Source organism: Leucoraja erinacea, chromosome 3 (assembly GCF_028641065.1).
Source record: "Leucoraja erinacea ecotype New England chromosome 3, Leri_hhj_1, whole genome shotgun sequence".
NCBI lineage: Eukaryota > Metazoa > Chordata > Chondrichthyes > Rajiformes > Rajidae > Leucoraja > Leucoraja erinaceus.
Window position 1 is genome coordinate 14727526 of NC_073379.1, and position 27850 is coordinate 14755375.

The window sequence follows — 27850 nt, forward strand, 5'->3', positions numbered from 1 at the left end:
GTATTGTGTACAGTTTTGGTCTCCTAATCTGAGGAAATACATTTTTGCCATAGAGGGAGTAGAGAAGGTTCACCAGACTGATTCCTGGGATGGCAGAACTTTCATATGAAGAAAGACTGGATAGACTCGGCTTGTACTCGCTAGAATTTAGAAGATTGAGGGGGGATCTTATTGAAACGTACAAAATTCTTAAGGGTTGGACAGGCTAGATGCAGGAAGATTGTTCCCGATGTTGGGGAAGTCCAGAAGAAGGGGTCACAGTTCAAGGATAAGGGGAAAGTCTTTTAGGACCAAGATGAGAAAAATATTTTTCACACAGAGTGTGGTGAATCTCTGGAATTCTCTGCCACAGAAGGTAGTTGAGGCCAGTTCATTGGCTATATTTAAGAGGGAGTTAGATGTGGCCCTTGTGGCAAAAGGGATCAGGGGGTATGGAGAGAAGGCAGGTACAGGATACTAAGTTGGATGATTAGCCATGATCATATTGAATGGCGGTGCTGACTCGAAGGGCCGAATGGCCTACTCCTGCACCTATTTTCTGTTTCTAGAAACCCATAACTTATTTATTTGCCTCTGTACTCCACAATTTAAGATTTGTAATAGAACAAAAAACAACAAAACACATGTGGTTATAGAGGCTACACTGCAAGATGCAAACCACTGGTTAGCCACAAAATTTGGATGGCCAGGTTACACTTTGCCAAGAAGTACTTAAAAGAGCAACCACAGTTCTCGAAAAATGACTTGTGGACAGATGAGACAAAGATTAACTTATCAGAGTGATGGCAAGAAAGAGCAAAGTATGGAGGAGAGAAGGAACTGCCCAAGATCTAAAGCATACCACCTCATCTGTGAAATACTGTGGTGGGGGTGTTATTGACTGGGCGTGTATGGCTACTGACGGTACTGGTTCACTTATCTTCGTTGATGATACAACTGCTGATGGTAGTAACATCATCAGAATTCTGAAGTGTATAGACACATTCTATCTGCGCAAATTCAAACAAATGCCTCAAAACTCATTGGACGACAGTTCATTCCACAGCAAGCCAATTATCCCAAATATACTGCTAAAGCAACAAAGGAGTTTTTAAAGCTAATAAATGGTCAATTCTTGAGTGGCCAAGTGAATCACCCGACTGAAGGGGACTAGCCGCCAAAAGAAGCATAAGCTAAAGATGGCTGCAAAACAGGCCTGCCACATCATTACCAGAGAAGACACCCAACAACTTGTGATGTCCATGAATTGCAGACTTCAAGCATGCAAAGGATATGCAACAAAATACTAAACATGACTTTCATTTACATGACATTGCTGTCCCAAACATTATGGTGCCCTGAAATGGGGGGGGGGGGGGGGGGGGGAATGTGTGAACACTGCTGTATGTAATTTCTACATGGTGAAACCAAAATTTATAAAAATGGCCTTTATTAAAATCTGACAATGTGCACTTTAACTATGTGATTTTTTCTATTACAAATCTCAAATTGTGGAGGACAGAGGCAAATAAAGAAACTGGGTCTTTGTCCCAAACATTATGGAGGGCACTGTATCAATACAGTAATTAAGTGATATGGAGACTAAACAGGGAGAACCTGACCATTTAGAAACATAGAAAATAGGTGCATGAGTAGGCCATTCGTCCCTTCGAGCCAGCACCGCCATTCAATATTATCACGGCTGATCATCCAAAATCAGTACCCCGTTCCTGCTTTTTCCTCATATCCCTCGATTCCATTAGCCCCGAATCTAACTCTCTCTTGAAAACATCCAGTGAATTGGCCTCCACTGCCTTCTGTAGCAGAGAATTCTAGAGAATTTGGGCATTTCCGACTCTTACCATTATTTTCTCCTTTATTGGTGTCTAAAATTTGTTTTTTATGTTTCAAGTGGCTCGAAAGGCATAAATGTATATTATGTGCCATAATGTTGGTTTTTGATGAAACTCTAGGGAACTCCATGGTGATAGTCATTGTTCTGGTCATCAATGGGCTGAGTGATGAAACTGAATTGTTTTCAGGTTCAACTCTAATTTCTCAAGCAATCTCCCATCCAAAAAGATGATTTTAGTTTAGTTACATCATACAAAATGAAGCAAGTTTGTGATCACAATATTCTACTTGAGCGATTCATATATCTAAAACTTGAACAATGCATTCATCACTTATGTTTGATTCACTAAAACAGACTGTCATAAACCCCATATTTTCTGCTTTGACGTTTGACCATGCAAATGTAAGAATAGAATTAATTCCTACCCAAGGACACGGTTTGTGTATCAATAAAATTGATAGTATTGCCTTGTAAACAACTTAGTTAAAAGATCTGGTCCATCTTAAGATAAATTTCCATTGAAGTTATTTGAAAACATGCCAGCATTTTCAATGTGCATCTTAAACTCCCTCAATTCCATACTGGAAACAATATGCTTGTTTTTCAAGCATATTCAATAATAGGATGAAGTATTGTTATACACTGACATCAAGGATTTACAATTTATATTCTTGCAAATCTGCACCATCAAGATCCCTAAAGAGAAATTGTTTTTTTTAAACAATCAATTAAGAACATTTTTATATGTCAAAAATGTGAGCAGAATTAATATTTGTTTGCTCATAGGTCCTATCAATGCTCATACATATTACATAGATTAGTGGTTAGCGACAACTTGTGGAAATTTTGACCTTCCAGTATTGCAACATGGCACAATTGCCCACTTTATAACCAAGGAGTGAGTGTTTTGGGAGAAGCTGTGGGGTTGGCAAAGTCGTACAAACAACTAGGCCAATTCATCTTCCCAAATCTAATTCAGTAACTATCACCAAGTGACTGCATTTCTAGAATGCTGCAGATGAAAACCAGAACTCAACTGTCAGCTTTAAGGTGATTTATTTTGAACATACATTTCCTAGCAGTGGTTAACATTAACATCTACTAGTTAACTACAATTTACAAACTAACATTTATCATTACAAAAACTACATAAGATCAATACAATATATATTCTCTGCATGATCCAAAATATTTGGTGGCCCCAAAAACTTTCTTCAAAATTCAGCAGCTTATCAAAAATTAAAACCATATTTCTATTCCAAATGAAGTTTTGTCAAGTTTACGCAGAAACAGACTTCCAAGAAATGTTGCTTATTTTCATTGGGCTTGAAGGAGGTGCAGGAGAGGTTTTGAAGGGCAAATTCTAACATCACATTACTTGTGTGTGAAGCTCTCTTTTTTACAAAAAAGATCCTTTGGTCATTATATCTGGACATTTCCCCATGCAAAATTGCATTTACTTCTCAATTTTAAAATTTACCATGATAGCTAATTGCTGTCAACCCCTCTAACTAGCCCATAACATAGAATATCAACACAGAAGTTAGAGACTTGTCTTTTTAAGCTGTTAGCAATAGCAGGGAATGAAGACCAAAGTGTCACTAAGCCATCACTGCTTTTGTATTGAAAAATTAAAGTCACTTTCAAAATATCTTGAACATTTACAGTATTGTACTTCAGAACTGTCATATTCAGCTACAATAACAAATTTATCCACAGCATGACCCAGTCTCATTATTCACAGGTCCCATGCAGTAATACATAATTCAAATTTAGACACTGACAAAACAGTTCAATGCAAACTTAATGCAGTTTTTAATTCAAAATCCTTAACATATTTTGGCTGCAGGAAGTTGGAAGCTATTGTTTTCTTTAACTATCAATACTGCAGAATGGATCATGTGGAAAATGTGCAAGTGAATACAACACCAAGTTCCATTTCAGATAATGACCATTTTTCAAACAAAGTAAAATCACGTGAGTGGACAAAGTGGTGTAAAGGAAGATCGACTTGAATCATCTATCATTGCTAAATAATGCATTGTTAGAACCCTTCAAGAGGGAAGCACATCCAGGAAGGGAAGGTAAAAGGCTTATATAAAAACAGTTAAATGCTGACCTGAGATTTCTACAACAAAAATATTCAAGTAGAAAAAATACATCAAGAGCAGCAGCCGTTTCTGCAAGGACAGCACACAGAGAGCACTCCATTCAGTGAGGAGCAGACAAACCAAGCCGTGCTTTAGCATACCAAAAAGGCAGATACGCTGGAATGTGATGAGACTAATTCTCATGACTTCAACATTTTTCCAACACTCAAAACCATATGATACATCTACAGTGAACAACCATAATGTGTTGTGTATCCCATGATGCATTCAGTTTGTGCAAAAATGTTCATCTTCTTACATTTTTGATTGGTGTAGGGAATTATTCTGACAGAACACATCTGTCGTTTTCAATAACCTCAGCAATATGGATGTAGTTTCATTTTTGTTTTACATGTGCACTTTTAAATAGGAGGCTGTAATCAATCTTAATCATGCACCAAGAATGCATTGTGCATACATATTTGGAAATAATTCAGCTTTTTCATTTTCAGTTTTAAAGTTTCTCCAATAATTTCATATATTGATTTAAATCCGGGAGTAAAAAGGGGAAATTAATGTAAGATTCCAATTTCTAGGTTAAAATCAGGGTGACAAAGATGGATGTGCATACATTCCCCAACTATCTCTATGACCAGATGCAAGCATATACTTTTAAATGTTATGAACGTTGATAATAGGCTGTAAGAACTCAGTAAAATTAATTTAAATGAACAGGATTCAGTGAATTAAATTTCTCTGCACAAAATATTCATCACACGTAACTGAATAAAATTAAACTGTTACAATCCATAGTTGCGTGAATTTGTGACAGCAGTTTTCAACATCACATATCTTAACATACTTCTCAATTGTAATTTGAAATGAGCTGGTTTAAACTGTGCAACATAAAGCAGACAGAACAGTGTGATGTTCTACATGTAAAGAGTGCTTCAGTTCAGAGAACCATTTCACTACATTACTTGCTTTGTATTTTAACAGCAAGTGCTTGAATAGCATAACAAATGTCTGACTACCGGTAATTCACCTGAAACATTAGCTCTGTTTCCCTCTGCACAAATGTTGACCAACCCAAGTATTTCCAGCATATTCTGTTAAGTGATTATTTATCAGAAGCTCAGTTAAGTGAGACGTTGTAAAGTGCTATTTGGTATTCTAACTCATTTTAGAAAAACATTAGATACATATGTAACATTTGTTCAATTATTAATTTATGAAGCTCAGACATATGTATATATTTTGCTAATTGCCAATTCACTTGCATCTAGTTTTTCAGGTTTTAATTACAAGGTATACCAGAGGGGATATAAGAGAAAAATACTCATTATTTGTCATTTCCACAAAGACACCAGAATGAGACACTTGTAGGGATTCATGTAAATTTCCATTATGGCTTGAATTTTTAAATGAACAACAAAAACTGAAAACGAAGACAAAATGCAAGTAGTAGCAGAGCTAAATTCCGTTTGCCCCGTTCTTTCCAAAGTGCTTGAAATATTTGTAATTTAGGATATTACAAACCAATTACATAGAGGTTGAACAAAAATGAAATTGGAGCTTTAGGCATTCAGATGAAGGTCAAATTGGGGAAATACAAATAAAGTACCCTGTCCTCAGAATGTACAGTTGGTCTGCAAAAGGTTTGCTGAAGAAATAAATCTGTCAAAGAAAATAGGCTTATGCTAATAATTAGATTTCTACTTATTTAAAGAAAAATAGCCCTAGCTGGACTTAGGAAATGATGCCCCAGTCAGTCTTTGAAATAGTGAATTTAGATTTGAAGTTATTAGTGTTGAAATCTGAATACTGCTGGTAGATACAAAAAGGACATAAAACATGCCTTCTGAGCACTCCTGTTTGCCAGTTCAAAACACAATATCTAACAACATGATTTTAACCATGATTATACATGGTTAGATTATCTCATTGAAGTACATGATAAAAATGTATTCAACTGCTAGTGGATTTAAATATAACATTATTTTAAAAACTGATCTGGTAACTTGCACATTTTAGGTCTTTGGAACAGAATATTTCAATTACTGGTCTTATCGGGAGGTTGAGATATTTTCAAACATTTATATACTAAAACATTTGGAACACTGTTTTAGTATAAAAATTGTTATGGATTAGAAAAAAAGATGAAAAGAACAGGGATAAAGGGAGAATCACAAGCAAAAACATTTTATTTTAGCAGTTATGGTTTAATATTACAGTAATAAATTTACTCCTGACATACCAACAGCTGCATTACTGCAATATTAGTGTTTTCTTCAGCAAAATGAAAGGCCAGAGTGTCTAAAATTCAAGCAAGGAATCTCATTTGTCAAATCTGATCTTTACTTTCTCCCCTCCGCAAAAACCCTCCATCCCAGGGAAGTATAAATGTTTGTAATTCTATCCCAAACTGTTGCAATACTGTAACTTTTATTCCTAAACATTGAAGAGATTCAAGGCCAAATAATTGTGGGAATTTTCTTAATTTTGTTTTACTAGTGATACAAATTTAGGAGAAAATTGTATTCCTGGTTAGGTATTATCTGACCTGAAGAAAATACCCTTTGATACCAGAAGCAAACTGAATCAACTGAAGGTACGGAGCAGAAATGTTTCTTTTGGTTTAAAACTATGTCAACATGCAAATACATTTCTCCTAGATTAGCTTCTAGCAGCAGCAGCTAAGGAGTTGTTTTGTAATAACCTGAGCAATTATTTTTTCTAATCATTTATGAATTAGCCATTAAAGTATACTACATGCAAGTTTATGAATCTGGCACTTATGGAAACGGCCATGCAAGTTGATGCGACCTTACTGAAGCATATTAAAGGGTCTGTATATAATATGCAATTGTTATGAAAAACTAAATGCCAAGCTTGTCTAATCACTTTCCACACTGTGCAAAGTTAAGGAATGTATAAACGGCATTATTTCATGCAAAGTTTTAAAAATGACAATCCACAATGAAGTGCAAAGCACACTGTCTCAACAGAATTTCGTGCCACAATCTCAGTCTCTCTCAGCACACACACGCACGCACACTCAAAGCCTGTGTTTTTTCAGTGCATTAGTTATCTCATTCATTACACACAAAACTTCAAAGCAAGCAGCAATAATCAGCCAAACATTCAGTCTTTTCTCCCCGTCTGGTGTAGCAAAATATGTGATGGAGGAAAACCTAAAAATATAAAAAGCTGCCAGGGCTTTTTAAGCATTAAAATTATTTGCTGTATATTTTAATCTAGCCTTGCAGCCTCCAGAAGTAGTGCAGCACTCCATACTCTGACCAGCAGAGTTGCTGATTTCCCTGGGGGAGGGTGTGTCCCATCTGAAAAATAATTCTAACCATCATGGGATCAGACAGTTAACGTATTACAAAAGACTCACGCATAACAAAGGTCAAGTGTACCAGTTTTTGTTTTCCACATTCACAGTACATAATAATAAAAAAATAAAAAAAAAGATTTACAACAAAATACACATTAGGGGAAAGGGACAGAATTCAATGTAAAAGGATTTATTTACATAAAGGAGTATAGAAAGCAACATAAAGTGGAACAAATTAAAGGAAACGGATCCATTTCATTTTGAACTCCTGCAGCTTCAATGGCACAAAGGGCCACCAATGTGCCAATTTTTCTTTCAAATATTTTAGATAGAAATTTTGACCTATCCTGCTTAAGGACAGTATCGCATGAGATCACGCTTTGAACAGAATTATTACCAATCAAGTCTGATTAAAACACTAAATAAAGCAAACTTTTCTCTTACACTTGTACATTTTCCTTATATGTCATCTAATTATGCAGCCTTTGATTGCCTTACTACATAATTCTTTTATGGAGGTTCTATAATTTCAATAGTATATAACCATGCAAAAAGCACATCACACTGACAGCACAGAGGCAACAGATTTGCATGGAGATTTCAACTTTCTACATTGTGCAGGTTACACACAATACAATAACAATCTTAACCCTAGTGGATCCTAAAGATACTTCAAATCCTTATAAACTGGTTATACCTATGAATAACCTTAACAGAAATTAAAATCCTATATGAAAAACCTTGGGATATTTTCCACAAAATCTATTCAGTAATATTGTTGAGCTGTACCACTAGAAGGATTCTAATGGGTAAGAAACCATACCATTTCCACTCTCTATGATGCACGCATGCTAGCTCAATGTCTCACTAAACAAAGCAACCTTACTTCTAACCACAGTAAACCAAGTTACATGCCTGTACCTTAATCGAACATGTACACTACAAAGATGTTTAGAAAGAAAAATCTGAACTATGGCATTTTTAACCAATTACTTATATTATCTTTTGTGTTTTCAATGCAAAACTATGTCAAAAGATATGTCAAACCGTAACCAATATGCACGTACCACTCAGTGAAAAAAAACTATTTTAGGGTTTCCCAAGCTATTTTAGGATGTTACCAATCGTTAGTCATTCACTATGACTGAAACTGTTATTTAATTTAATTAGAAACTTAAATCTTCATAGCTATGATTTTACAAAGGTGTTCGCTATCTTGGAAACAAGCTGCTCTTTTGAATTGCACTAACACTGTCATTTTTAGCTCTCCTAAATTCATGCAAAAACCTATTAATCCCCAAGTGTTTCCTTAATTCTTACCTTCAGCCTTAGTCTGTATGCAAAACCCCCATGTCTCTGGCTGTCGACTTTTAACCTAATGATTATGAATTTCTCTCTGCAATTAAACCCACTTCTGAAGCCTACATAACTGCATTTGTTGCATTTTCCCTTTATCAGAAACATGATGTTTATGGATCAGATGTCTTCCTTTGTTTCTTCTCTTCTGGTGTAAAGCTCGAAAAAGAAGAGACAAATGTCCATCGAGAAAGACTTCAGGGTTTAACGTCCCCCCAATGTCGACTGAACAGTGCGACGGCTAAACACATCCCTCCCACCCGTCCCAGTAGGGCTGGGATTGTACTATATGTCCCACTGGTTTACCCTTCCCCCCCCGTAAAAGGGTAACTTTTTCCCTGGGTGCAGAGGCTCCCTATGGACTTCCCAGCTTGAAAGACCTGTAGAGACAAAGAAAACGATTTTACACATTCGACAGACAAGAGCTCCAAATTCTGTTCAAAGAATACATTTTAGAAATTACCACCAATATAAGTTGACAACAGCATACACAGCTAGACTCCATAATATGCAGCAAGGCGTTCCTTCAAAGGTGGCGGGAACTGGTCTGAAAAACGGTTCCAATTCTCATCCCCAATTTGACTTTTAAAGCCATGAAGTATCTAAAATGGGGAGGAAACAAAAAAAACAAAAAAAATGATTTAAATCGTACTGCTGCAACTTTAGTAAAAGAAGTATGCACCATAAATCAAGGGTTTGTGAGCTTTACCCAACTAAACTGTAAGTCTTGTTAGTAACTGCTGGCTGCTTTCAGCACAATCATGAGTTTTAAACTCAAAATTGCAATGAAGGTTCCTATTACAAAATATTCAAATAGCAGCGAAGGTTTGTTTTTCTCAACTATTCCTCATTGCTTCAAATTTCTTCCATAATCATCCGGATGAAAAACCTGTAACCGCGCAACAGCCTGCAAATGAATCCGCCCATCCCCTAAATGCTCACTCATGTGCATGAAGCTGTCCTTAGTTGGGTGTTTGTAAACTAGGGAGGGCCACAACCTAGTCTCGTATGGCCAACCATAAAACCCGGTGGACCACAGGCTACAGGGGAAAGGCACTGAGCCAACCCCTGCTCGGAGAACCCAGAGGCCCGTGGCCTAGAAGGGGGAACCTGCTGAGCCGACCCGTGCTAATCCCCCAAGACCATAGAGCAGGAGGTTGGAGCCGGCGATGACGGATACGACCGGAGAAGAGCGAGGCCAAGAGGAGAGGAGAGGGAACCGGGATCTGACCTATCGTGTAATCGAGGTTGGCTGCGGGAAACTTCCCCGGGGCACAAAGGTGAATGGGCGAGAAGAGGGACATTGGTTTGCAGGTTGACCGGCATGTCCAAGGAAGGCGACGCCTGGAGACCTGCAGCAGCCTGGGGCTTGCTTGGAACAGGCACCACTCATAAGAGTGCGGACTGGATTTTGAACTAACACGCCTCTTGCATGCGGGTTCAGTAGACCATTTGTGTACAATTTGCTTATTGGGGATGTGCTTGGGTACGGTAACACGCTAATGCACGACAAGTGTTTCACAGTGCGTTTGCACTTCGCGCATGTGCCAATAAAAGCACATTAAACCTATATGATTCCAACAGGTTAATCATCATCATGCTATGTTCCATGGAATTTTGATGTATGTAAATTGCAGCCTTATAACACTTTGAAAGCACTGTTCTGATCACAAGATATATATGCAAGCTCCCTTTCGTTTGTACGTAATTATATTGAATATGTTCCAAATCTATCTCCAGCTTTTAAGGTAAGCTTTTGTTGATGAAAAACCAAATACATTTTTTAATTGACTTAAAATGTTTATTTTTAAATTATTTTTTCTTCAGTAAAAATCAACTACTTCCTTAAACCAAACTGAAGACACTGCACATCATTTCCGTCTCCTACATTGTGATCCATCACATCTTCTCATCTCCACTACTTTCAGCCTTCCACGGAGATCAGTCCCTCTGCAACTCCTTGGTTCACTCATCCCTTCCCCAGGTACTTTCCCCTGAAACTGCAAGAGATGCCACATCTGTGCCTACACCTCCTCCCTGGAACTGCAGCAGCCCATTCAGTTGTGACAGTGGTTCACGTGCACCTCCTCTAACCTCATCTACTGCTTCCAGTGTTGCCAATGTGGCCTCCTGTACATCAGCTAGACCAAGCATGGACTCGCCGATAGTGTCGCTGAACACTTGAGCTTGGTCCGCCAAGGTCTATTGGATACCCTGGTTGCTAACCATTTGAACTCCACTTCCTATGGTGATCTTTCTACCCAGGGCTTCCTCCATTGCCAGAGAGGCGCGACACGCAAACTGGAGGAACAGCACCTCATATTCTTGTTTGGGTGGCTTACAACCCAATGGCACAAACATTGAATTTTTCAATTTTAGACAACCACTAACCCCCCCCCCCTTTTCTCCCCCACTACACCCCCCCCCCCCCCCCCCCCCTGTATTGACATATTACCTGCCATACTTTTCCAGCTTGCTCCTCTCCCCCCTGCAATCAGTCTTGAAAAAAGGTGTCGACCCAAAACGTCACCTTAGAATCATAGTCAAACAGTGTGGAAACAGGCCCTTTGGTGCAACTTGCGCACACCATCCAACACATCCCATCTAAACTAGAGACCCACATGCCTGCGTTTGGCTCATATCCCTCTAAACCGGTCCTAAATATGTACCTGTCTAATTGCTTCTTAAACATTGCGATAGTCCCTGCCTCAACTACCTCCCCCTTCAGATTCCTATAAAATCTTTCCCCCTTCACCTTAAACCTATGTCCTCTGGTTCTCGATTCACCTACTCTAGTCAAGAGGCTATGTCCGTCTACACGATCTATTCCTCTCGATTTTATACACCTATAAAATCACCCCTCAACCTCCTGTGCTCCTGGGAATAGTATCCCAGCTTACTTAACCTCTCCGTATAGCTCATACCCTCGAGTCCTGGCAACATCCTTGTAAATTATCTCTGCACCCTTTAAAAAAAAAACATATTTCCTATAACATGGTGCCCAGAACTGAATACAATACTCTAAATGCGGCCTCACCAATGTCTTATACAATAGCATCATGACCTCCCAACTTCTATACTCAATACTCTGACTGGTGATGGCCTGAAGGCCAATGAGCCAAATGCCTTTTTGACCACCCCATCTACTTGTGACACCACCTTCAAGGAAATATGTACCTACACCCCCAGATGCCTCTGCTCTACAACACTTCCCAGAGCCCTAGCATTCACTGTATAGATCCTGCCCATGATAGACTTTCCAAAATGCAACGCATCTCATTTCTCTGCATTAAATTCAATTTCTCATTTCTCTGCATCACCCATTCCTCAGCCAACCTGGCCAAATGATCAAAATCCTGCTGCAATTTTTGCTATTAGCTGCAAACCTATCCATATTCTCTAAAGATGCCACCTGACCTTCTGAGTTACTCCAACATTTGGTGTCCTAAAAATGTTGATTACCTTGTAGAACATATCGCGAAGGTCATCTTTTGGACTAATCCAAGATGCTACTGCATCACAGAAAAAAATGAAGTCCTGGAAGAAAATTGGTGCGTAAATGTTATTTGATAGCATTAGGATGTGTCAAAAGATATACTAAATGAAAGCAAACATGCACTTGAAGAGATTAATAGTCAAGTAAGGTCTTAAATGGTTTTGCACACAATATACATTTTAAACAGGACAGAAATATCTATACTTTGCCAGCAACCAAATATTTATTTTTGATGGAAAATCCATTTTGTGGCTAATTGAAACCATGCTTGCAATCATGTGAATAATACATCAGCATAAATGATTAAATCCACGAGCTCCCTGTAAGTTGTTGGGAACATACATATTTATTCCTCCAAAGTAAACCGATTTTAATTCAAAGAACAAATCCACCTTGAATCAGCCCCTGGCTTTGTGCAATGTGTTCACAATGTTGTAAGAGGGGAAATTGTGTAATGGCACTGTTTCAGTCGTCGTAATATTCTACCCATTGTTTATCTCATTATAATAAAGTAAATAGGACATTTATAGTTGGATTGTTACATAGCTTAGAAATTTCATCCAGGGTTAAGCTTCTTTTTAATTATCAAGCAAGCTTATAACTGGCTTAGAGTTTCAAAAACATTCAGGAAACATTTGGTGTAAAACCATCATCTATAATGCTGTTTTTTTTTTTTAACCACACAAACCCTTCTGCAATAGAGCTCATGCTCACACCAAGGAGGCTCACGTGCTTGATTCAACGCAAAATGTTATTGCACCAATATCCCATAAACTATCATTGATGACTTCCTGCTTTTTTTTTGCATTTTAGTTTCAGTATCTGTAAGGCTCTAGAAATGTCAAAAATGCCAAATCCACAGTGTATGCAAGGTAGCTTGGGATATCCTTTTAATTAGTCCGCATTTCCTTTTATCACCCCATTTTCATAACCACGTTTACTCTTCTAGCCTACTAATGTCAATCAATGTGTCGCATATACAAATTGAATTGACAAATATTCCATTTCTGAATTTTTAAACCCTTGTGAAATGTTCTTTAAAGATATTGCATAAGTACATAAATGTGCCATGCCACATGTAATGCCAGCAGTATTAAAACATAGAAAATAGATGCAGGAGTAGGCCATTCGGCCCTTCGAGCCTGCACTGCCATTCAATATGATCATCCAACTCAGTATCCTGTACCTGCTTTCTCTCCATACCCCCTGATCCCTTTAGCCACAAGGGCACATCTAACTCCCTCTTAAATATAGCCAATGAACTGGCCTCAACTACCTTCTGTGGCAGAGAATTCCAGAGATTTACCACTCTCTGTGTGAAAAATGTTTTTCTCATCTCGGTCCTAAAAGATTTTCCCTTATCCTTAAACTGTGACCCCTTGTTCTGGCCTTCCCCAACATCGGGAACAATCTTCCTGCATCTAGCCTGCCCAACCCCTTAAGAATTTTGTAAGTTTCTATAAGATCCCCTCTCAATCTTCTAAATTCTAGCGAGTACAAGGCGAGTCTATCCAGTCTTTCTTCATATGAAAGTCCTGACATCCCAGGAATCAGTCTGGTGAACCTTCTCTGTACTCCCTCTATGGCAAGAATGTCCTTCTTCAGATTAGGTATGGCAAGAATGTCTTTCCTCAGATTAGGCAGAAAACGTAAGCAAGGGACATAAAAATGTTTTGCCAGAGATGCTGTTTATTAATTTTTTTTAATCAGAGGAAACATGGGTGGGTGTGGCGTGTAAGGGCAGCTGGGGCACAGAGGGGAATTTTGAGAAAATGTAAATCTTTGTAAAGTTTACAATGGAATCTTAGTTTAGTTTATTGTCACCTGTACTGAGGTACAGTAAAAAGCTTTACGTTACGTGCCAACCAATCTACAAGCATCAGGCATGTTTGAACACCTTTTCACATTTTGTTCAAGGATGAAGTCATGACAGAAATTCAAATTTAGTACAGGTGCACAACCTTTTATCCGGTGTTCCGGAAACCGAAAAACTCCGAAAACCGGCCATTTTTTCCAGGATGTCGTCTGCACACCAAAGCTCGCGTTTGGCGTCAAACTTGACCCGAAACGACCCACGGTCAACCCAGGTCTGTACTACTGTAGCGGCTGCCTCCTCCCCGGAGACCGGGGAGACACTTAAACATCTGTAAATCATTGCTTAAATGTTAGTCAGTTAGTTTGGAGGGCTTTTATGTGAGGGGGGGGGGGGGGGGGGGGGGAAGGGGTAAACTTTAATTCTTAGTCCCCTACCTGGTCGGAGAGACGGGGAGCGGTCAATGCCTTACCGGGTCGCCGTGCAGTAAGCTCCGCAGCGCTGTGGCCGCCAACTCCCAGCTGGGGCTGCGGGCGGCGCCGGTTGTAGCTCCGACCCCGGCAACTCTACCCCTGGCTGCGAGGCGCTCCAAATCCAGCGCGGCCCGCGGCCGGACGCCCCAGGCCCCAGCTCCGTCAAATGTTGGGAGTTGGCGGCGTCGCAGCGCTGGGATACCAGCGGGAAGCGGGCAATGCCTTACCGGGTCGCCGTGCGGTAAGCTCCAGGGCGCTGAGGCCGCCTTCTCCCAACATTCGCGGAGCTGGGGCTGCGGGCGTCCGACCGCGTGCCGCGCTGGATTTGGAGCGCCTCGCAGCCAGGGGTAGAGTTGCCGGGGTCGGAGCTACAACCGGCGCCGCCCTCGGCCGGACGGAGCCCCCAGCTCCGCGATGTTGGGAGTCGCCGACCAGGTAGGGGACTAAGAATTAAAGTTTCCCCCTTCACCCACCCACCCCACCACCACCACATAAAATCCCTCCAAACTAACTGACTAACATTTATGCAATGATTCCCCGGTCTCCGGGGAGGAGGCAGTCGCTCCAGACTTTTCAAGCCGCCCGCGCTACCTACCTAATCTACGCTAAAAATCTTCCATTCGGAAATCCGAAAATGTCCGAAAACCGACAAGTGTTTGGTCCCAAGGCTTTCGGATAAAAGGTTGTGCACCTGTAGCAATATTTTTAAACTCCAATTTTTAATCTCATGAAAAACCACTGAAAAGTTTCCAATATAGCATAAGATTCATAATAACCAAACTCACCTGTACAACTCCTCCTGGATTGACACCAATCATACCGCAAATGCCACGGAAAGCAGAATCCTTCTCTTCATTATCCCTTATGTTTCTTAGGGAAGTACACCTGTTTAATAATTTTGAAAAAAGCTTGTGTATAAACAGAGGTTCTTTACAGATTTTTTTCAATGCACCTAAGCACTGAATGTGACAAAAACTAGGGCATTTAATGGAATTATGTTTATGCTCCTGCCAATTTAACAGCTTGATTTCCTTTTTTACAAATATGACAGCTGTCATAAAAAATCAGTTGAATAAATAATGCTTTTTTAGGAAGACATTCTGATATTGTTTTACTGAGAATACTAAATCGACAAAATTACAATTGGCTTACAAAATTGCTTTAATTTCATTTTGGAAGTATATGCTCAGTCAAGTCATGTCAGTGTGAATTAACTGACAAATTCACAACTGAACAGACAAGTTATTAAATGCAAAAAATATGGAGATTAAGACCTTCATGTGTTTTGTGATACTTGATTATTCCATCAAACACCTTCAAACAAATTCCATTTTATAGAATATTATACTTCAGTTAATCCATCATTGCAACAATCCCATCCTTTGTCAGAACCCAATTTTTCACTTATAAAGGATTTACTTTAGCCATTCAATTTTAAGCAGCATGTGAAAGACAAATGACTGACTACGACAAGGTGGAACACAAGCAGGTATTCATACAAGCTGTATTATATGTTTTATAATACAACAACGACTTTCACAGTTTGCAAGCAAAATATTTCACCTTAAAATTAATAATTGCAGAACATGTTCTCAGCCAACTGAAAATTGTTTTTGTTTATAAAATTTCTGCATGCATTTATCATTCGGTTGAAAATTTTTTTTTTTTTTTTTTAAATAAATGTTCATAATCAAGCTTCCCAACACAGCAAGCATGTGACAATCTTATCCCATGCATCAGTTAGTGGTTAGCCACACAAAAAAAATACAATATGACAGTGCTACTGAAAAAAATCACAAACCTGATAGGACAAGATTAGTCACATGGTTGGCAATGGTTAAGGATTGTGAATTTGCAATCAACTGAAAACTATTGCTATAAGTGAAAAGAGATAGAGAAAGAGTGAAGAAAATGAATTAAATAAAGATTGAATAATACACACCAGGGTCTTATAAACTGCTGTAGCATGGGGGCCACCTCTTGAGGACAAACGTAACCAAGACGACCAATTGTTATTGCTACGGTAACGCAATCACGGTTATACACCACCAAACGCCAACCAAGACATGAGCAAATGAGGGGGAGGAGAAAAATAAAGAAAAAACAACAAATAACTCAGAAACAGAAATCAACAGAATCTGTGTATGATAACAAAATTAAGAATCATCTTTTTGTGTTGATTATCAGATTAACTACCACCCAGTAAAGGGAGGCAGGTTATGGTGCAATCTTTAAAAAAAAATAAAAACACGTCAGAAGGAACACTCCCAAAACACACCTGATAAACTAATCGTCTCAACTGATCGAGGGGTAACAAACCACCTATTTTTTTTTTTTTTTTTAAAAGATTTGAAATCTCCTCATAAAATTAGCAAGCCGATTTGGCAAGTAATTTTACTTAAAATGTATAACTTTTTTTTTTAATGTCACTGGGCATTTTCTCCCAGCTCTCCCAGTGTTATACTATATATTTAAAACAATGGTTGCACAATTTAGTATACTCGGCTCCTTAGCTCTTTGCAGTATACCATTACTTTCACTTGTGATATACTAAAAATAAATCACTAAGTGGAAACGTGATAGTCCACCACAAAACCAGGCTCCCAGGTTTCATGCTAGGGTGGCACGGTGGCGCAGCAGTAGAGTTGCTGCCTTACAGCGCCGGAGACCCGGGTTCGATCCAGACTACAGGTGCTATCTGTACAGAGTTTATAGGTTCTCCCCGTGGGTTTTCTCCAAGATATTTGGTTTCCTCCCACACCAAAGACGTACAAGTGTAAATTGTCCCGTGTGTGTGTAGGTAGGTAAGAGTGCTAATACGTAGGGAATGCTGGTCCGTGCGGTCACGGTGGGCCGAAGGGCCTGTTTCCGCACTGTATCTCTAAACTAAAAGAATACCACCACTCAATCTGAACTAAGCAGGGAAAATATTGAAGTTTAAATAGGAATGCACGATCTTTGATATTACAATTGAAAATAGCTTTCACGGTGGAAATTACACAATTAGTATGGATTACATTTATTAAACGCTTGATAGCAATGAACATCTTTTTCTCAAAAACTGCAAAAACTACAATTAAAAACTAGTGTTTACTGATGGAGGGTATTTTCCCTAAAAGTATAAACATTTGAAACCACAAATTCTTTACTTCAAACTCTTGTGTGCTTTTCAAAAGGCCCTGCTATTTAATTTCTAAATAAAGATTCTAGTAGATAGAAATGAAAAAGTGTTTTAGAAGTGTTCCCCTTTAAACTCACGGAAAGTTATCATTCAGAAAGAAAAAGTAATGGTTTAAGGATTAATCCAAGCTAACTACGAGGACATTACAAAAATCCAGCAGATTCATATAAAGCAGAGGAGGGAAACCTATGTTCAAGAGACACAAACTATGCAACATTCTCATTAAAACAAGCATTCATGAACAATCTGATGAGACATGCAGAGAAGCAGATGAATGTTCATTCAAAAGTAAAGTTCAATGTAGGATATACTGATCTAACTGTGGTATGCCAGTTGGAATTGAACTAGAGTTGTCCTACATTTATGTTGCTTGCATATTACGTTTATAATTGGAATAATAATAATAATATTCTTCAGATAATTTGATCTCACTTTGTAACCAAATTGCGAAAATTCCCATATTTCAATGAAAGCACCCAAAAATATCTGGAGATGGCGTTCAGGTAATTTCATTAAAGCACATGCCTCAAAGAAAAAAAAAATGCTTCCTCAGATTATGAAATAGTAAAAAAAATAAAAAAATTGCATTGTTTAATTAGATTTGAACTAGGAATTGTGCTTAATGTATTTTCTAAAAAAGTCAAGCAATTATCATATAACCAGAATAGAAGCGATAGGCTGCCTTCATATGGACAAATGTCTGAATTTAAAAGTGATTTATTAAAATTTAAGACCCAGGTCTTATACTGTTATTGCTATTTGGGTAATGGAAATTTGTCCTTCTAGAATTCACAAATCACTACCTAAAAAAATTGATAAATGTACGTGGGAAAGTAATAAATAAAAAATCTTTTTCCCAGCTCACGTCATTTGACGCATGTGCAGATAAAGCTTCCTGGTGTTACAAAAAACAGCAAAACTGTTTTCTAGGAACGCACCCTACCCCCCTACCCCCCCACCTCGTAATGCAGGGGTTGCCTGCATGCACTAAATGTTTTGGAAAATGATAAACTTTGAAATAAAAACGATATAGTTGGGTATTGAAGAATTGATCAGTTATCCTTCATTAAACATACAACATTTTGTTCACATTTATTGCTGTGAAATGTGCAAATACTGTGTCTTACAGCACACCCGCATCTACTAATTCACAGATGTCCAAATATATGTGTATATATATGCCAAGAAAGAGGAACAAGCTTATCAACCAATTCCCCTATTCTAGCAACTCTAACCACCAATGAAGCTGGACATGGCAACATAACTGTCAAAAGATATATGCTAAAGGAGTCAAATTAACTCCATGTCAGATGCAAGTTCTGTACAAAACAAATGCAAAATAGATTAATTACATTGTAACAGTCACTACACTTCAAAGTACTTAATTAGTATTAAAATGCTATTTGAACCTGTTGAGGTAATTGAAATGCCACATGTTCAAGCTTTATTTTCCCACAAGTGGCCTCAATATAGCATATTTTAAACTGTACAAGGTTCAGATACATATATTCTATTTACATTTAAGTACAGATTGTTCCCTATATTCAACAAATGCAGTATGCAAAATTCTAGCTCAAATGGCAAGTGCAAACACAATAGCTTCACAGACACCAAAAAAACCCCGTTGGAATCTACCTGGTTCACAAGCTCTAATGATAAATTTTGATACAGAACAAGGAACAGTATTGAGAAGCAGAATTTAACACAAGGTTATGGTAGTTGAGTAATACCGAGGTATCAGTTCAAATTTAACCAAGAAATCCGAGAACTTAGTTATTAAATAAATTAGGAATTTAAAACCAGCCACTTTAAAAACTGTTAACGTTAATGTTCTAAAAAGCCCCACTTGGGATGGTTAAAGTCAATTATTGAAATCTTCGATGCTTACACAGTTTAGCCAATGTGACTTTCAGCAATGGGGTTACAAGAGCCGACAGGCTACTTGTAGTTACAACTACCTCAAGACAAATAGGGAAGAACAATACAGTGCCCTCCATAATGTTTGGGACAAAGATCCATAATTTATTTATTTGCCTCTATTTGGCCTAAGGTTTGGCTGATGTCTCTAACGTTTTATTCTTGTTTCTTAGTCTCATAATGGCTTCTTTGACTTTCATTGGCACAACTTTGGTCCTCATGTTGAAAAAAAAACACAATAAAAGTTTCCAAAGGTGATGGAAAGACTGGGGGAAAGACCAGGTGCTGAGAGCTCTCTTATACTTGCATTAAGGATGCAATTAAACATACCTGTGAAGCCATGTGTCACAAACATTATAGTGCCCTGAAATGGGGGGGGGGGGGGGGGGACCACTATGTACAAAACACAGCTGTAATTTCTACATGGCGAAACCAAAATGTATAAAAATGACCTTTAATAAAATCTGACATTATGCATTTTAACCACATGTGATTTTTTTTCTATTACAAATCTCAAATAGTGGAGTACAGAGGCAAATAAATAAATGATGGGTCTTTGTCCCAAACATTATGGAGGGCACTGTATGCCATGCTATTAATATCAGGACCTCTTAAGTAAAACACTTTTCTTAGTCAAATAAATTGATAGATCTTGCATAGGTTGATAGAAAAATCCCAAAAGTCTACATATGTGAACAATTTGCCTTTTATCAATAATTTCTCAGGATGATTTGGTTTTATTCTGATTATACAGGCCATGAAGCAGACTAAATTCACAGCTCATTCCAACAGTCATAGACTTACAAACCTCAAACTAATGCAACATTCCAATGTATTTGCATTTATTTAAAGCTAACCATACAGGCAAACATTTGGCCAGGATTCCATTCAAAATATATATGTACATTTTATAATGATTTCTGATGTTCATCACTCCTAAATTTGAGACTTACTCTGCCATAGTGAGTAAAATACAACATTAAATCTTCTGAGCAAAGATGAGCAATCTTTAATGGGAATAGATCTAAGAACCCTGTTATGAAGAATTACGTGAAGCAAAGTTGTAGAACTGAACATGAAGCATTACCAACAGACCAATACTTCTTTCTCAATAAGCAGCAAAATGTATGCCTATTTATTCATCCAAAAATATTTCCAGCTTCTTAATATATACTTCCTGATCACGTTGTGCAACATATTATGCTACAACATCGTTACTCGAGTTACCTGTATTTTCCAGTAATGTTTTTGGTGTGTTAGGCCTATTGATGATTTCCACCAGCTGGTGCAAGACCATTGGAACGTAAGGCTGCATTTCAATCCCTGGTAAAAAAAAAAAAAGTTGAGTAAAATTGGTCAAGATTTACAGACCAATAATTGGTCAAGTTGCCATTCTGGGCTAGTTCCATTTGGCCTATATCCCTGCAAAACCTTTCTCCTTTCCTCCTCAAAACTCTTCCCATCTGTCCAAATATATTTTGAAGATTGTAATTATATCCGCTTCTATAGGTTCCTGTATATGGTCTACCCTCAGAGTTAAAATTCTGCCCACAAGGCCCTTCTTAGAATTATCCCGTTACCTCAGGCCTACACCCTCTGGTCATAGAATATTCTATCATGAGAAACAGACAGTGAGCATTTACATTATCCATACCCCTCGTGAATTTGCATACTTTAATAAAGTCACCCCTCAGCTTCTTGCACTCCACACAATAAAATCCCAGCCTCTCCCTATAATTCAATATAATTCAAGCTTGCCAGTCTAAGTAACATCCAGGTGATTCTTTGCTGCATCCTTTCCAAATTAATGACGGAGCAAAGAAATTGAGAAATTTAAATAAAGCAAAGCAAAAACTGCAGGTGCTGGAAACCCGAAAGACAGAAAACGGCAGAAGTACTGGGCAGGTCATGATGGAGGAAGTAACAGACCTGATCTACGAAATGATTCTGGCATTCTTGTTTTTATTTTGAGGGGCAACGTGGTCATTGTATACTGTTTTGCTACAGCTATTAAAAGATGCAATAGTATTTGTTCATGAAAATGAACAAAAAAAAATAAACAGAGCAAAATGCACGATTAAAAATAAGTTGAAAGAACATGAAGATAAAGTTTAGGCTCCATTGCCCAAGAGTCATCACAGAAAGATTGAAAAACTTCTCAACTCCAATTCTACATGCGTATTTCTTACCATATCCATAGTTCGATATAAATATATATATATATATATATCAAATACTAACCCATCTGAATGGAGATCTCTCCAATTGCCCACGTGGCATTATTACACACTGAAATAAACTCTGGGTTCAAATTCGTTCCGAGAACCGGCATGAAGTCAGCTGCAAAGAAATTAAAACCAAAACATCACTAATTTAAATAAAAAGGCAATATATAATCACTAATATAATTGTTTTCCAACTGCAAACTTAATATCATTAAGCAGTGTAACAGATATACAATTGAAGATATTACATACCAATGCAAGGTTTCACATGCTGAAAACAAGCTTTTGTTAAATCGCCCAACAAAGCAAATGAACTCTGTCGTACCTCTGGCATTTTATCCTGCAATTAACAAAGAAAATCTATGTTTCAGTTTCTCTCTGTGTGTTACAAATAGCTCAGTGGAAATTAAATGCCTACTAACCTGCATACACTGATACATTAACGACAAAATATTGCTCCGTGCTACAAGTTGTTCAATGCTTCCTCCAAGACCTTCAGCCAGGCCACTTAGTAAATCAAGTGCCACGATCATAAAATCTTTGTCTGGAGCTTCACACTGTTCGGGTTGAGAACTATGCAACTGTAAGACAGAACCAATGACGAAAGTACAGAACAAGATTGCAATATAATTTGCATCACAATAACACTGATTTTGTTTGCCTGATAATGCTAAATACAAGCCAAGCATCAAATGGTGGTACGAATTAATCTTGTCCGAAATAATCCCACTTCCAGTTTGTTGCTCTATGGACCTTAATTAACAACGCTCAAATTCAACAAGGAAAAAATATTCCTCTAAAACAAATTAAAACCACCAATGTTACTGTAAAAGCATCTTACTCCAGCAACATTTCAAAACTTGCTGACTACAATAAGATTTTGCTAATAATTTATGGAATGTCAATCAATCGGACAAAATAAAGTTCACATAGGCAATGTGTGTTTTCCTGCAACATCCTGTTTTGTTGCTAATATTTCTCAACTTTCATCAAATCTCATTTGGTCATTTCCTTTGTGATTTAGTTTCCCCTTAAATGAAGACATACTTCAATTCAATTAACAGCAAAATTAATTCACTAACCACTACCTGGGTGAATAAGTTTATCCTAACTCTATCCTGAAGAATATATTGAATAAAACAAATGTGCAATTTCACGTGACAACTGCACCCGAGAATAAATAGCCCCAACTTGCTTACCATAACTTGTGAAAGTGTCTTTTGCACCAAGTTTACACAACGCTGGTATACTGGTTCGCAGTATGGAAAAAAGCCAGTCTGCAAGGCAGTGGCAACAGAAGACAGGCACTGAAATATAAAACAGATTTAAAATCATGCCATTTTTGGTAGATTATATCTTGGAAAGTAGATACATTATAATACAATAAAATACAAGAGATGCTTTCAAGAGAGAGCTAGATAGGGCTCGTAAAAATAGCGGAGTCAGGGGATATGGGGAGAAGGTAGGAACGGGGTATTGATTGGGGATGATCAGCCATGATCTCATTGAATGGCGGTGCTGGCTCGAAGAGCCGAATGGCCTACTACTGCACCTATTGTCTAAATCCAATGGTATTAATGGATAGGTAAACATTTGAAATAATTTCTTAAATTAAATTATTCTCTACCAAATAATATTGAAAATAATAAACGTTGGGAAAGTTTTTCAAAGGAAGCTGGAATTGCTGATTCAAGATTGGTGGGAAGAGTGTGAGGCAAGGTGGGGAGGTGTTATCTCTGGAAGTCACTTGTTTGGTTTTAACAAAGCATGGTACTAATTAAATTATATAATGCTATTTTTTACATTGGATCCACAAATCTGGACATCAAATTTCAGTCCAGGCATATTTAATAATCATTACCCATTTATTTCAGACGGATTTACAAAGTGCAAATTAGTCTCCCAAAGTACCAATTAATGCAACTGATATTAGTTGAAAAAGTTAATTAGCATAAAGCTCAAAATCCATTTCCTGAGCATAGTGTCTGCTAGACGAGTGTAGAACAGCGTTTTGAATTTAGACATTGGCAGCCTAGAACATCCACATCAGATGGACATTTGCCCCATTAATACTGAGAATTCCAAGTTACAGTTCTGCACTTTACACATGCTTATTCAGTCAAAATACAACAATAAGTAAAATACATTTCTTTAAAAAAAAAAGTGGTAATGCTTACAAAGAGAATGTGAAATGGCTTATCAATAACATAGAAAGAACAAAAGAGTAAAAGGGAAACATAGCACTAAATGATAGGCGTAATTGCTTATACCATACGATGCTGCTGACTACACAAAATATCCCAAGAGATGGCCATTAATCTTCCAACAAAATTTACACCGTCTAATAGTGGATTATATCATGTAAACAAGCACAGATTAACAAGGTTTTAGGAATGACTTATAACAAGAGATAAAGTGGGAGAGGATAAGGTAAGGATGAGGCAAGGATGGAGGATACAAGATGGCGCCTTAATCGTGTACTGTCACAGTGTAATCTACTAGTCTTAATACGCTTATACGTGGGTGCGATTGAGCTTGTATGTAGTAAGATATTACTGAATTGTATACAAAAAGAGAATTACTGTACCAAGGTACTTGCGACAATAGAGAACCATTGAAGCATTGAACAATAACATTCGTGAGTACAAAGCCTTCCCACCTGAAGAAAATAGCTGACAATGATAGATGAAAGGAAATTAGCAATGCACAAGTAGTAAGAATCGTTAGAAGCTGGCCAAAATGCAAAATGAGATCAGATATCAAAATAGACACAAAAAAGATGGAGTAACAGGCAGCATCTCTGGAGAGAAGGAATGGGTGACTTTATGTGGGGATTGAAGAGAATTGTTTTGATCTTTCAAATATTTAGCTGAAGGAAATTACATCATCCAGAACTCCATCAAACATGAACCTATGCCAATTTCGGTAAACGGTCATTAACCCGAAACATAAACTGCTGCTCACTCCAGAGATGATGCCTGACCCTCTCCTTCCCAGCATTTTCTGTTCATCTGCAGATTTCCACCATCTACAGCATTTTGCTCTTAAGAGGAGCCATGCCATAACAGTTTTGTTAAATAGAAATCTTGACTAGACAATAAAAGCAGTGAAACAATTGTTTAGCATTCAAAGATGAAACTTGAAAATTAGGTTTTGCAATGCAAAATATAACATAACATAATATAAAAATGTATTTGCTGTCTGAGCAGAAAGCAAGGCAAAGAATATTAAAATAAAGAAATGTAATTTTATCTGAAAGAGGAACAGAAGCTGGCCCTGAAAAGCTGAACCAAAATTCCTGTTATTCATTCAGGCACGCAGTGACTTGAGGTCCACAAGAACCTACCTGACTCAGCACTTCAACTCCCCCCCCCATTCCCCGTCCAACCTCTCTGTCCTAGGTCTCCTCCATGGCCAGACTGAGCAACACCGGAAATTGGAGGAACAGCACCTCATATTCCGCTTGGGGAGTCTGCATCCCGCGGGCATGAACATTGAATTCTCCCAATTTTGTTAGCCCTTGCTGTCTCCTCCCTTTCCTCAGCCCCTGGGCTGTCTCCTCCCATCCCTCAGCCCTTGGGCTCCTCCTCCTCCTTTTACCTTCCTTCTCCCTGCCACCCCCTATCAGTCTGAAGAAGGGTTTCGGCCCGAAATGTGTCCTGTTTCCTTCACTCCATAGATGCTGCTGCACCCACTGAGTTTCTCCAGCATTTTTGTGTACCTTCGACTTGATCTTAAAGCTCACCAGGTTATTTTTAAATAAGGCCCTTTAGATAGATTACTGAGATTAGAACCAGAGAAAATTCACTGATAGCCAATTTTCTTTATATCTTTTACTACAGATGGAAGTAGCATACAAAAGGACTCACAAATGTTATTCAAAGGTACACAGAACTAATAAAGACGATATGGTATAAACAATGCTCTTCGTGAAAACTGAACATAATGACAACATTAAGGATTGACATAAATTGCATGAAAAAACATGGGATATGGAAATCAAAATGTAATTGCAAGAGATAAATATTTTAGGATAACATGGAAGCATGATTGAAACAAATTGTAAAATCATAACTACCAGTAGAGGGAGATGATATAAAACTTCACACGCAAGCCAGAAATTGATTAATCTAATGGCACAATAGTAGGCGCTGAGTGCAAGCAGCAGCTGAATCCAAGAATAGTGAATTAAATTCTCGACTATTATAGTTGATGTATTTGTGATGCCAGATAAATTTGGCCTACAGAATATAATCTGCCACAGAATGATTTAAGTGATTGGTTTGGAACAATACCAAAGCACAAATGTTAAAATAAATGTGGAAGTGAGGATAAAAGAATAATTGAACAAGAAGAAAGGACTTAAAATTAAGCAATTAGTTATTCAAAGTTTGTTAGTTATAGTAAAGAAATTAATTGTTTACACTCCAATGATCTGAAGAAATTAGTCATCAATGAACAATAATTTAAACAAATTAGAATTAATCTTGCCTCATCCCAGTGAGCATCCCACTTTGGGAGTAAGGGCAAACTGCTTACAACTTCATAGTACAACTAGAATAATAAACAGAACCAAGCATGCAGCAAAATTGCAAATAAACTAAACTAAGTTTAAGAAAAAGATAAGTGGGAAAACTAGAAATAGAAATAAACATTAAAATAAATCAATAAATGCACAATAAAGGAAGAAAAATACAGGGAGCAGAGGATATTCTGAATTGTTACCAATTGCAATGCCAATAGAAAGGGAAAAGCTACAAGTTGCATCATATAGTTGTATTTGATAATTATGTGCAACGGTAAGTGTAAATTATTTGCGAATGTATTAAAAGAGGTGGCATTGTGGTATTTAGATAATTATCAATAATAACAGCAGGATCTTCATCAGCTGGGCAAGTGGGCTGAGGAACAGCTAATAAATTTTGATTCAGGTGCGAGGGGTTGCAATATGGGACGTCAAACTCAGGCAGGATCTTTACAGTGAATGGTAGGGACCAGGAGAGTGTTGTAGAGCAAAGTGTTTGAGTAGATGGTTCCCGGAAAGTGACGATGCAGGTAGACAGGATGGTGAATGTGGCTTTTGGCACATTGTCATTCATCGGTCTGGGAATTAAGTGTTGAAGTTGGAACGCTAGGTTACAGTTGTACAAGACGTTGGTGAGGCCGCATTTGCGAATATTCTGTTCAGTTTTGATCACCATGCCATAGGAAAGATGCCATTAAGCTACAAAGAGCCCTTGAGTCCTGGATGTTGCCAGGAGTCAAGGGACCGAGCTTTAGGGAGAGGATGGGCTAGGACTTTATTTCTTGGAGGGCATGGTTGCAAGAAGTGAACTTATGGAGGTGTATTAAATCACGAGGGAAATAGATGGGGTGAACGCACAGAGTGTTTTTCCCTGGGTAGAGGAATCAAGAACTGGAGGGGATAGATTTAAAATGAGAAAGGAAATATTTAATAAAAGTCTGAGGGGCAACTTTTTCCATTGAGAGGGAGGTGGATATATGGAAAATATAGTCTAGACAAGTATAACATCATTAAAAAAAATTGGAGAGGTACATGGATAGGAAAGGTTTGGAGGGATACGAGCCAAACATAGATGAATGCAACAAGTTGAGATTAGTCAGTATCTTCGCTGGCATAGACAAGTTGGGACGAAGGACCCATTTCCGTGATGTTTGGCTCTATGACTCTATAAGAGCAATAAGGTGAAGTGGAAGGAAGACAGCAAGAGAAAAACATTTTGAAAATAAACAGCATCGTAATAAGAACAAGAGTAAGGGATTAATATTGTAGATGTAACACCAAGTGACTAACAATAACCTAGGATACAATCAGTAACATTCATGTAAACTTAAGAGCTTTATTTGATGCCAATTCCAATAAGATCCATCCCAAATACAATGATTTAAAGTTTGAAAATGCATGTACCTCAAGTAAGGGGAAAAGGTCTTTATCTTCATCCTTCAACATGTTCCATTTCTGAATGAGTGGAGGCATCAACATCTGAATGTACTCCTTGTGAGAAAGAGAAGGTAAATTTTACTGCTCTAATGAATTTCAGGTCGACACCAGGTTACGATGGGGTTCAGTTTCTGTGAGCTGTCTTGAACAGTTTGCAAGT

The 27850-nt window shown here is 38.0% G+C and overlaps 1 protein-coding gene across 1 annotated transcript in view; it reads right to left on the reverse strand.

Moving 5' to 3' along the window:
* Positions 1–2873: 2873 nt before the first annotated feature.
* tnpo1 (transportin 1) overlaps positions 2874–27850 on the reverse strand; it is an 83003-nt gene continuing 58026 nt past the window's right edge. The window contains exons 15-24 of the mRNA XM_055632165.1: positions 27658–27760; positions 22928–23035; positions 22151–22309; positions 21981–22068; positions 21745–21843; positions 20731–20826; positions 16348–16423; positions 15191–15290; positions 12086–12160; positions 2874–9225 (exon numbers count right to left, since the gene is read on the reverse strand). Of these exons, the coding sequence (XP_055488140.1) occupies positions 9118–9225; positions 12086–12160; positions 15191–15290; positions 16348–16423; positions 20731–20826; positions 21745–21843; positions 21981–22068; positions 22151–22309; positions 22928–23035; positions 27658–27760 (1012 nt within the window). The 3' untranslated portion in view covers positions 2874–9117. The remainder of the gene's footprint in view (positions 9226–12085; positions 12161–15190; positions 15291–16347; positions 16424–20730; positions 20827–21744; positions 21844–21980; positions 22069–22150; positions 22310–22927; positions 23036–27657; positions 27761–27850) is intronic.